This window comes from Rhagoletis zephyria, unplaced genomic scaffold (genome assembly GCF_001687245.7).
Source record: "Rhagoletis zephyria isolate East Lansing unplaced genomic scaffold, Rhagoletis_zephyria_1.1 Rzeph_scaffold_03963, whole genome shotgun sequence".
Taxonomy (NCBI): Eukaryota; Metazoa; Arthropoda; class Insecta; order Diptera; family Tephritidae; genus Rhagoletis; species Rhagoletis zephyria.
The window spans coordinates 24,304-36,146 of NW_016161046.1; the positions used below are offsets into that span (position 1 = coordinate 24,304).

The following is an 11,843-nucleotide window of genomic DNA, read 5'->3' on the forward strand; positions in this document are numbered from 1 at the left end:
TCTAATTTAGCCTCTATTTTCACCCCTCACTCTAAGAATCGACCTAACTTTTGCTAACCTGAATTTGTTCCACAGTGTAATTCGCTATTATTAGATATGGCAATAGGTTCACTGTTGGCAGACACACGAACGAAGACTCNTGGTTATAAATTATCTTTACAAACAGAACAAAAATTGGTGAGCGAATGAGTTTAAGAGAATAAATAAAAAGTTATTTAAACATAAGTGCGTATACTNAATTCGCTATTATTAGATATGGCAATAGGTTCACTGTTGGCAGACACACGAACGAAGACTCCCCCCCGTCGCGAGAAAGCGCTATGCAGTTTCTTCTGCTTCCTCAACTTTATCGCAGCTTGCAAAATTTTTCTATTTTCGACAGAAAGGCTTTCAAATACGCTGATTGTGTTGTCGCTGTCAAAACCAATTGATTTGAGAGAAACAGGTGAGTTATTTTTCTTTCCGTAANGAGTAAATACGGTTCTCTCTCTGTCAGAAGTTACCAGTTTTAGTCCGGGATTTTTTTGCTGGTAAATTCTGGTAAATGNAGGACGCTCAGTCGTACGTTTTGTTCGAAAAATATCGCGAATGGGTGGTGGAGTAAACTCAATCGTTTTGCATATGCAGTTGAAGATATCGCTCAACTTTTCCTCGTTGGAGAAGGGCAGACCGAATATCACGGCGTCAGAAGAATTCTCTGATCGTTTGACCTCCTTGAGTTTTTCCAACTCCTCTCTTACCTCACTAAGCTCAGCAGATAGTNTTAATTACCTGTTTAAGTGGATTCTAATGAATTTGAAAGTATTTTTGGTTGTTTACATGTGTGAGCTGAGTGTGATTACATACAAAATAAGCAAAATTTTACAGGNGCGAATGGGTGGTGGAGTAAACTCAATCGTTTTGCATATGCAGTTGAAGATATCGCTCAACTTTTCCTCGTTGGAGAAGGGCAGACCGAATATCACGGCGTCAGAAGAATTCTCTGATCGTTTGACCTCCTTGAGTTTTTCCAACTCCTCTCTTACCTCACTAAGCTCAGCAGATAGTCCAAGTACAACAGCGGAGTCTTCTTCTAGTCGACAGCATCTACTTTCCACTTTTTCAACGCGCAGGGAGATAGACTCAATACTCTCCTGTAGCTTAGCCGAGAACTTTCCTCAAGCAAAGCGATCTCACCAGACAATTGAGTGTAGAGACCACTAATCCGCTNTTACTAGAAAGCGATCCCGTACTTTTCAATGTTACTCTCTCGCTCTGAGCGTATATTTGTACATANACTAATCCGCTTGTTGGTAATCTGGCAGCACCGATGACTTACTGCTGATTGTTTATTCTTTTTGCTTTGCTTGTTCGTTCGTTTTTCATTTCGACTTGTCAATTCCTACACGAGGCAAACGCAAATAAAATTTGTCACGTAACCGCATTTTTGTGTTGCGCATTTCCTTTTTATTAATCTAAAATTATTGGGAGCATCCTTGCATACCACGTTATTTAACATTGGTGACCCCGACGTGATCTTGTCGGGAAAGAAAGTAAAATCTATTGCCAAATTAAGCCCGGCAAGTCACCAAACGTGGTTGGCATTTTGGTAATCATCCGTAACTACTTCTGAACTGCAGAATGGCACCATCTAAGAAGCCTTATGACGGAGAGCTTAAGCGCAAGAGNAAAGAAAGTAAAATTCACTGCCAAATTAAGCCCGGCAAGACACCAACGTGGTTGGCATTTTGGTAATCATCCGTAACTACTTCTGAGCTGTAGAATGGCACCATCTAAGAAGCCTGATGACGGAGAGCTTAAGCGCAAGAAGTGTGAATCTCTAGCTCAACAAATGCTGTCCATCAATACTTTGCTGACACCTGAATACGTACTGAGTCTTGACGAAGCTGCTGTGGAGGTCAGGCTGGACCAGTTGAATCGCTTGGAAGGGAGATTTGACATTGCACAACCTCATGTGGAGGACGACGACGACGTCGAAGAGATGCTCGCAAGATTTACGACACATTACATGGAGGCAAAGATTAAGTTGACGCGGCAGTTGCATACTTTTCGTAACGTAGAGGCACATCATTCAACCACGCGGCCAACTACTGATGGGCCGCCATCATTTGTTTTTGCTCCTCCCAAGCAAGGCTTACCTACGCTGAAAATCCCCAAATTCAGCGGCAGTTATGCAGACTGGCCGGACTTCTTTTCTATGTTCAAGACGGTGGTCCACCAGGATGCTGACTTAACCAGAATTGAGAAGTTTCAGCACATTCGCTCCAGCCTGCGTGATGCTGCTTTAGACACCATACGGTCTGTTGCAATCTGGCAATATTGCATCAACGTTCATTCTTTATTATCTGTCATTCTTTAAATACATACATACACTTTTACTCTTTGTACACATTTTACTTACTTCTGAATAAACCACCAAGCTGAACGGAATAGAAAAGGCGTGCGTTTTATTAGGTTATGGGACCAGAAGTTTCCATGCGATTTTGAAGTCATCAAGTATCATAAAAGTAATCCAGAATGGCTACTTCATCACTATATGCCATAGAAAAACTCGATGTGTCGAATTATGAGACGTGGACAGTGCAAATGCGAAGTGTACTTATCCACGGTGGCCTTTGGAAAGTAGTGACCGAAGTTAAGCCTACAAATGCGGATGAGCTGGCGTTGTGGACAGTAAGTGACGAAAAGGCGTTAGCTACTATCATACTCAGCGTAAAATTGAACCAACTAAACTATATTAAAAACTGCAAGTCGTCGGCAGAAGCGTGGCTGAAATTAAAAGAGGTGTACAAGCCGCAAGGGCCGATACAAAAGGTGTCTTTATACAAGCAACTCTTAAGCAAGCGTATGCAGGATGAAGAAAATCCACAAGAATTCATCAACGCATTTACTGAGATCGCAGACAAACTCTCGGAGACTGGAATAAATATCCAGGATGATTTGCTAAGTATAATCCTTTTATCTAGCTTACCCAAATCATTTGATAACTTTGTCATAGCTATGGAAACCCGAGATAGTTTACCTTGTTTCAGCGCATTAAAGATAAAGCTTATAGAGGAGGGCGAGCGGCGCAAGCGGCAGAACGAACCGGCAGAGGTTAGTACACAGCAAGCATTTATAGCGGCCGAAAAAACTTACAAGAAACCGCAGTTTGAGCAACACGACAAGAAGACGCAAAATAAATCTAAATTCAAATGCTTTGCATGTGGAAAAAGAGGGCATTTCGCGAACAAATGCAAAGAAAAAGAAAAACGCAATTCCAGAGAAACTGCAATGAATGTCATTGCAATGACAAACATGCAGAGCAAATTCGACGACACCTGTTGGTACATGGACAGCGGTGCAACATCGCACATGTGTAATAAGAGATCGATGTTCGTACAGTATGAAGAATGTCATGAAAAAATTTGGCTAGCATCAAATACAGCAATTACAGCATTAGGCAGAGGCGATGTATTATTAAAAACAAAACAACGAACACTTCGCTTGGAGAATGTGTTGTACTCGCCTGAGTTGAAGGCAAACTTCATTTCCATCAGTAAAGCAGTAGAACATGGTATGTCGATAAAATTCGAAAGCGGGCATGCGCATATAACCGACAAGTACGGTGAGCTTGTTCTAACAGCGGCGAAAAGGCACAACTTGTATGTGGTGGAATTGAAGGAAGAGAGATTGTGCGCATTGAACAGCAACCAAATTTGGCACAATCGGTACGGTCATCTCAACTACCAAAGTTTGTCTCAATTGCAAAGAAATGATATGGTTCGTGGTATGCAATTGTCTGGTCGAAGCGATGAAGCACTTGGTTGTAACACTTGTATGGTGAGTAAAATACACACGTTACCTTTCCCAAAGCAATCTGAACGAAGATCTGAGATGTTATTAGAGTTGATCCATTCCGATGTGTGTGGCCCAATAAACATAAAATCCGTGGGTGGTGCTCGTTATTTCTTAACCCTAATTGATGACAAATCAAGATTTATACATGTTTATTTTTTAAAGGCAAAAAGCGAGGTTTTGGATAAATTTAAAATGTTCAAGGCTTATGTAGAGCGTCAGACAGGTTGCAAAATTAAGGCGCTAAGGAGCGATAACGGCAGGGAATACATTAATAACGAATTTGATAAATTTTTGATACAGCATGGTATACACCACGAATTGACAGTGCCTCATACACCCCAACAGAATGGTGTGGCAGAGAGGGCTAATCGTACGCTCGTCGAGATGGCAAGGTGCATGATCATTCATAGCAAAGTTCAGCAAAACTTATGGGCGGAAGCTATATCAACAGCAGCATACTTAAGAAACAGGTGCCCAACAAAATGTTTGAAAAACGAAACACCCTATGAAGTTTGGTTTAATAGAAAACCTGCGGTCAGGCATTTAAAAACGTTTGGTTCAGTCGCAGTAGGGTTAAATAAGACACCACATGGTAAGTTCGATGCTAAAGGCAAACCGTATATTATGGTAGGATACTCTTTAGAGAGCAAAGCATATCGTTTGTACGATAAAGATTCTAACAAAATAGTAATAAAAAGAGATGTGATATTTAATGAGAGCGTTTTGGGGTACAACAACGACTGCGGCGAAAGCGATACAATTGATTTGCTACAATTCTTTGTCGAGGAGGAGAAGAAAAACACAAATGTAGGTTCGACAGCTGAAAAAATAGAAACAGAAAGCGATAGCGATAGCTCCGTGTATGACAGTGCTGACGGGGCAAGTTCAGGCGAGTCTGATATAGAAAATAAAGTTGAAGAGAAAACTCTTAAAGCGGGTAGAGGTAGACCGAAGTTATTACGAACTGGTTTGCCTGGACGACCTAAAAAACAATATAATTTAATAAACGGTATGGTAAACGATGAAATACCATCAAGTGTTAATGAAGCGCTATCGGGTACGAATCGTGATTTATGGCATAACGCAATGAAAGAAGAATTTGCAGCATTGAAAAAGAACAAAACGTGGGTGTATGTGGACTTGCCTCCAGGTAAAAATGCTATTAAAAATAGATGGGTATTTACATTGAAGCGAAATAAAGACGGCGATATCGAGCGATACAAGGCACGGCTCGTGGCTAAAGGGTGCGAACAGAAATTTGGTATTGATTACAGAGAAACGTTCTCCCCTGTTGTTCGCTATAGTACAATTCGTATGATTTTAGCTATTGCTGTAGAAGAAAGAATGCATTTACATCAACTTGATGTCAGTACTGCATACTTGAACGGTGACCTACAAGATAAAATATATATGGTACAACCGGAACAGTTTGTCGATGAGAAACAACCACAAAAGGTCTTAAAATTACAAAAAGCTATTTATGGCCTGAAACAGTCCGGCAGGCAGTGGAATTTTAAGCTAGATGGCGTATTAAAAGAAATTGGTTTTAAAGCCTGCGACAACGAACCATGTTTGTATCATATGAATTTTGAAAACGAATTGATTCTTATTGGAGTGTACGTGGATGACATGCTTATTGCTTGTAAGAGCAAACCTTTGCTGTTGAAAATAAAAGAGCTCATTGCTGAAAGATTCGAAGTAGTTGATAAAGATGTGATCCAACACTTCCTAGGTATAGAAATTGAAAGAAGCGGCGAATTAGGTGAAATCGCGCTAAGTCACAAACAATACGTCAAAGATATGTTGAAGTTATATAGTATGGATAAATGCAAAACTAAAGCAGTACCCTTAGAAGCAGGCTATCAAACCATGTGCGATGATGATTGCAATAAGGCAGACGCTAAGCAATATCAATCGTTGATAGGTGCGCTTATGCACTTAGGTTTAACAACAAGGCCTGACATACTACACTCTGTCTCAAAATTATCACAGAGAAACAAAAATCCACACATTGAACATATGACCGCTGCTAAACATATATTGAGATATTTGAAAGCAACTTTAGATTTTAAACTTTTATATCGTGCAGGTGGCAGCTGTATCGAAGGCTTCGTCGATGCGGATTGGGGAAGTGATCCTCATGACCGCAAATCTTATACAGGTTTCGTGTTCTTTTACGGAATATGCGCCATATCGTGGGAGTCAAGGAAGCAAACAACAATAGCCTTAAGCAGCACAGAAGCCGAATATATAGCGGCATCGAACGCGGCTAAAGAAGCAGTTTATTTGCAGCGCCTGCTGAATGAAATAGGCTTCTCGAAAGATCAACCAATTATTTTACACATCGACAACCAAGGCGCTCAAAAGCTAGCGACTAATCCTGTATACCACAACCGAACAAAGCATATCGATGTGCGTTATCACCATATACGAGAGTTGGTTAACGACAAAATGATTACTTTATCATATTGTCCGACGGATGAAATGACAGCTGACATATTCACAAAGAATCTCCCGGGAATCAAGCATAAGAAATTTACAACCAACATGAATATCTTGTGAGTTCAACAGAGGAAGCATTCACGTTGAGGAGGAGTGTTGCAATCTGGCAATATTGCATCAACGTTCATTCTTTTTTATCTGTCATTCTTTAAATACATACATACACTTTTACTCTTTGTACACATTTTACTTACTTCTGAATAAACCACCAAGCTGAACGGAATAGAAAAGGCGTGCGTTTTATTACGGTCCCTAGAAATTTGTGACCAAAATTACGATAAGGCGCTTGAGTTGCTAAAAAATCGTTTTGAAAATAAACGTCTAAATTTTCAGACACATGTGAGAGCCATTTTTCAGCTGGACAACATCGTTGCCGGTTCAGTGGCAAGCTTGCGTGGGCTGAGTGACAAGCTAAACGCACATCTACGAGCATTGGCAACGTTGGGAACTAAGGAGCAAATTGCGGATGGGGTGTTAATCCACATGGTGTGCCAGAAGTTGGATACTGCTTCTAGAACGAAATGAGAGGAGGAAACTCCTAACAACGAAATACCAACCTGAAACGCTATGTCAAACTTTCTAGAACGACGCTGTCAGCGGCTGGAGAGGGTGGAGGACGCTCTGGGCATGAATCGCGTATGACGACAATCGTCTGAACGATATCGTGTTGAGATTGTGTTGCTTCATAAAAATCAAAAATTGTTTGATCGTTTGCACGATATCGTCAACTCGATTCCAGTTTTGCTTCACGTAACAGTAATAGTAACACGTAACAGCAACACAAATGCATAAATCAGTCTTTTTACGAGGTCGTTTTGTCAGTATCGTTTGAACGACTATCGTTTTAAAGTTACGTGATTCATGCCCTGGTAACTAAAATACCAAACAAACAGGTGAGCAAAAATTCATCTTTAGGCAGTAACCGCAAGGTGTTCGTTTCATCTGCCACAACTAATTGCCTAATTTGTAACCATCAGCACACGGTTTTCCAGTGTGAGACATTNCCAAACAAACAGGTGAGCAAAAATTCATCTTTAGGCAGTAACCGCAAGGTGTTCGTTTCATCTGCCACAACTAATTGCCTAATTTGTAGCCATCAGCACACGGTTTTCCAGTGTGAGACATTTCTTGGTTTTACCCCCCTTATGCGGTATAAAGAGGCAAAACGACTTCAACTGTGCCTAAATTGCTTACGAAAAGGTAATTCACTAAAGCACTGCAAGTCTGGCTGTTGCAGATATTGTTCAGCAAAACACCATACTCTCTTGCAGAGAATTCCTGTCACACTCAGATCAAGTCACACATACGTCATCGCATCTTGTTACATTGCCAGCAAATACAGCTACATCATCTTTGTTTTCGACTGCTGGTATTGAAACCAGCTCACTCTTATCGCATCAACCTCCCCCAGGGCCCACATCGCTAATTAGTTCCAAGCTTGGGACTGCAGAACCTGGCCATAATTTCGTCCTTTTAGCCACTGCGATCATACTTATCAAAAATCGCTCTGGATCACTCGTTCTGTGTCGAGCGTTGCTTGACTCCGCCTCGCAACTGAATTTCGTCACCAATCGCTTAGCTAATCAGCTTCAATTGAAGAAAGTCAAATCAACAACATCAATTTCAGGCATAGGCCAAATTGATTTTGTCCCCGATCATATGGTTGATCTAGAGATGCATTCGCGCATCGGTGAATATCAAACACAGTTGTCGGCAGTAGTCACCCCTTCTGTCACAGACGCTCAGCCACTTCGTTCCTTGAATAACATTGAGTGGAAAATCCCATCAAACGTATGCTTAGCAGACCCTCTATTTTTTGAGTCGCAACGTGTAGAAGTTCTCATTGGAGCAAGTTTGTTTTTTAAGTTACTGTGTGTGGGTCAAATTCGGCTAAGCGAGCAGTTACCGCTTTTGCAAAAAACAAAGCTCGGCTGGATTGTTTCTGGCGAAGGTACGTGAAGGGTGCTAAGGCCATCATCCGCAATCGATGTAGAAACGGTAAAAGACATCAGCTAAGCAGTTAGGCGACTCCTATCAACAGGCACTTCACCGTTTTAAAAACTTAGAGTGAAAGCTTCAACATAAACCGGAAATAAAACAACAATACTCGTCGTTCATGAAGGAGTATCATGACCTTCAGCATATGTCGCATGACCTTCACCAAGTCGATTTTCTGTAAATTTTTTGCCGCACCATTGCGTTTTAAAGGCTCATAGTACAACGACAAAGCTACGGGTAGTGTTTGATGGTTCTGCATCAACGACGAGGGGTTATTCGCTCAACGACCTACTAATGGCAGGCCCTACTATACAGCGTACACTTATTGACACTCTTTTGCAATTTCGTTCATTTAAATTTGATATTACTAGCGACATATTCAAAATGTACCGCTGTGTTAGGATGGCATATGAAGTCAGCTTTCTCCAGTGTATATTGTGGCGGGATAATCCAAGTGAAGACATCAGGGTTTACAAGCTAGATACCATCACTTATGGTACGAAGCCTGCATCGTTTCTCGCCATCCGTGCAATGAGGCAGTTGGCCGTTGATGAAGGGCATGCGTATCCAATCGGTGCTAAGGTCATCTGCCGAGATTTTTATGTGGATGACATGATTTCTGGCGCCAATTCAATAGGCGAGGCTCGTGAAATTCTCCACCAAACAAGGGAGTTACTAGCCAAGGGGAATTTTAAATTGCGAAAGTGGTGTTCGAGCGAACGTCGTGTGCTTGCTGACGTTGCAGCCGAGGACAGGGAGAATCTATTACAGTTTCATGATGGTACTAACGTCACAAAAACCCTTGGTCTAGTCTGGGAGCCCGACTCCGACATCTTCATATTTTCCTTTTCGCCACTCGTGCCACAATCGAAATTGACCAAGCGCGCAATTTTAGCCACCATTGCCCGACTATATGATCCCCTCGGTTTAATCGGGCCCATCATAACGAAGGCCAAAATCTTCATGCAACAGCTTTGGAAGGAAAAATTACATTGGGACGAAGGCCTTCCACAATCATTACATTATACTTGGAAGGAAATATGTGAAGAGTACACCCTGGTTGATCGTTTCAGTTTTGATATATATGTTTTGATCCCTGGCTCTAGCTTAGAAGTGCATGCATTCTGCGATGCAAGTTTGTTAGCATATGACGTGTGCGTATACGTGCGTGCTGGGAAAGATGGAACCGTCCGCACAAATCTTCTTTGCTCCAAGTCCCGCGTTGCACCACTAAAGACGCTGACTATACCAAAACTCGAGCTTTGAGCAGCCTTTCTGTTAGCCGAGGTAGTATCCAACAACTCGAAACAAAATATTTTGAAAGGTGAATTTTGTTGTTGGTCCGATTCGACCATAGTTCTGTCATGGTTACGTGATGAACCATCCAACTTTAATAATTTTGTGTCAAATCGAATCAGCAACATCCAAACTCTGACTAAGGGCATGAGTTGGCGCCACATTCCCTCAGAGGTTAATCCCGCGGATATTCTGTCAAGGGGAACAAGCCCTAGAGAGCTACTGAATTTGCCTCTTTGGAAGCACGGCCCGGACTTTCTTCGTGAAGCCCATCACAAATGGCCAGCTCGTCCCACTATGCTGCGAGACTTGCCGGAGCGACGAAAACGTGCGCTGGTCTCGGTGGTAAGCGTAGATCTCACACTTAGCTGCAAGTTTCTTCACACGTTTAAGAGGCTACAACGAGTTTATGCGTACGTCTATCGATTTTCGAGGCCTGTCGGTACCAAATATTCTGGACCACTAAACACAAAGGAAATCCAGCAGGGAAACTTTCTAATTCTTCGCATGATGCAGAGAGCAAGCCTACACAAGGGGTATCGGCTTTTGGATGCCGGAAAGGAAGTGGAAGTTTCATCGGACATTTGATCACTAAATCCATTTATCGATCAGCATGGGTTGATTCGAGTTGGCGGCAGGCTGCAGCACTCCACATTGGGGTTTGAGGTGAAACACCCCATCATTTTACCCAAACGACATCCGGTAACGGATTTAATAATCAACCATTTTCATCAGCAAATGCTCCACGCGGGGCCCCAATCATTACTGGCATCTATACGGTTGCAATATTGGCCCATTGGGGGCAGAAAAATCGTTTCGCGTGTGGTTGATAAATGCATCCGCTGTTTTTGTGCCAAGCCTAAATTGATGAAGCACATTATGGGAAGTTTACCATCAGAAAGGGTGCACCCGGGTGTGACATTTTTAACTACGGGAGTGGACTTCTGCGGGCCGTTCCATTATCAATCTGAAGTGCGAAACCGCCCTCCAATAAAATGCTACGTTAGCCTGTTTATATGCTTTACAACCAAGGCCATCCATCTGGAGTTGGTCAAAGATTTGTCCACAAAATCGTTTCTAGCTGCCTTGAAAAGATTCGTTTATACGCGTGAAAGCCTTCAAACTATATGGTCGGACAACGCGACCAACTTTCTCGGTGCAAAAAACGAGTTAAAGGAACTAAAGGCCATTTTTCTAAACGCCTCTCGTATGAAAGAAATACACGATCACTGTTTGAACAATGGTATTGATCGGAAATTTATTCCTGCGCGCTCTCCGCACTTTGGGGGCCTTTGGGAGGCCTCGATTAAACTAACGAAATTTCACTTAAAACGCGTCGTTGGCTCCTCCACATTAAACTTTGAGGAATTTCGAACCCTGATATGCCAAATTTCTGCAGTCATAAATTCACGTCCATTATGTCCCATTTCAGAAAATGCTGATGATCTCGAAGTGCTGACTCCAGCCCATTTCCTGATTGGTGAACAGTTTACTTCTATCGCAGAACCCGACGTTACTACTTTAAACATTGGTCGCCTTAATCGATGGCAGAGAGTGTGCTACATGCAGCAGCAATTTTGGAAGAAATGGCAGACGGAGTACTTGACTCTCCTTCAGCATCGGCATAAGTGGAATGGCTCCCCACCGAATCTGCGCGTTGGGGCTATGGTCCTAATTAAGGACGAAAATCAACCCCCATTGAAGTGGCCCTTGGCGAGAGTCTTGGAAACGATCCCTGGTGGCGACGGTGTTGTTCGAGTCGCGCTTTTAAAAACCGCCCAGGGAACCTACAAAAGGGCGCTGACGAAACTATGCCTCCTGCCGATTTCAGATAATGTGGTTGAAGGCTGAAGCATTCAACGGGCGGAGGATGTTGGTAATCTGGCAGCACCGATGACTTACTGCTGATTGTTTATTCTTTTTGCTTTGCTTGTTCGTTCGTTTTTCATTTCGACTTGTCAATTCCTACACGAGGAAAACGCTAATAAAATTTGTCACTTAACCGCATTTTTGTGTTGCGCATTTCCTTTTTATTAATCTAAAATTATTGGGAGCATCCTTGCATACCACGTGATATAAGGTCGTTAAAAACGCTTAACGATTTAACACCGCTCTTGAATCCTCTCTTCCATCAGCTGAATTTTGTTTTCCGTTGATTTCAGAGCTGCGAGTACGGAATCAGCGAGTGAACCGTTACTCTCAAGGCA

General features: G+C 42.3%; 2 protein-coding genes across 2 annotated transcripts; both read left to right on the forward strand.

Moving 5' to 3' along the window:
• The first annotated feature begins 2,517 nt into the window (after positions 1–2,517).
• Positions 2,518–6,142, forward strand: LOC108370005 (uncharacterized). The gene is made up of 2 exons (XM_017625237.1): positions 2,518–3,822; positions 5,930–6,142. Exons 1-2 carry the CDS (start codon positions 2,518–2,520, stop codon positions 6,062–6,064), a joined length of 1,440 nt encoding a protein of 479 aa, XP_017480726.1. The 3' UTR covers positions 6,065–6,142.
• Positions 6,143–8,871: 2,729 nt separating this feature from the next.
• On the forward strand, positions 8,872–9,606 carry LOC108370006 (uncharacterized). The gene has a single exon (XM_017625238.1). It carries the CDS (start codon positions 8,872–8,874, stop codon positions 9,604–9,606), a length of 735 nt encoding a protein of 244 aa, XP_017480727.1.
• Positions 9,607–11,843: the final 2,237 nt, after the last annotated feature.

Coding starts and splice junctions, on each gene's coding strand:
- LOC108370006 (XM_017625238.1), top strand. CDS start 8,872: ATGAGGCAGTTGGCCGTTGATGAAGGGCATGCGTATCCAATCGGTGCT.
- LOC108370005 (XM_017625237.1), top strand. CDS start 2,518: ATGGCTACTTCATCACTATATGCCATAGAAAAACTCGATGTGTCGAAT. Junction 3,823..5,929: donor TTGGTTGTAACACTTGTATG/GTGAGTAAAATA, acceptor TATATCGTGCAG/GTGGCAGCTGTATCGAAGGC.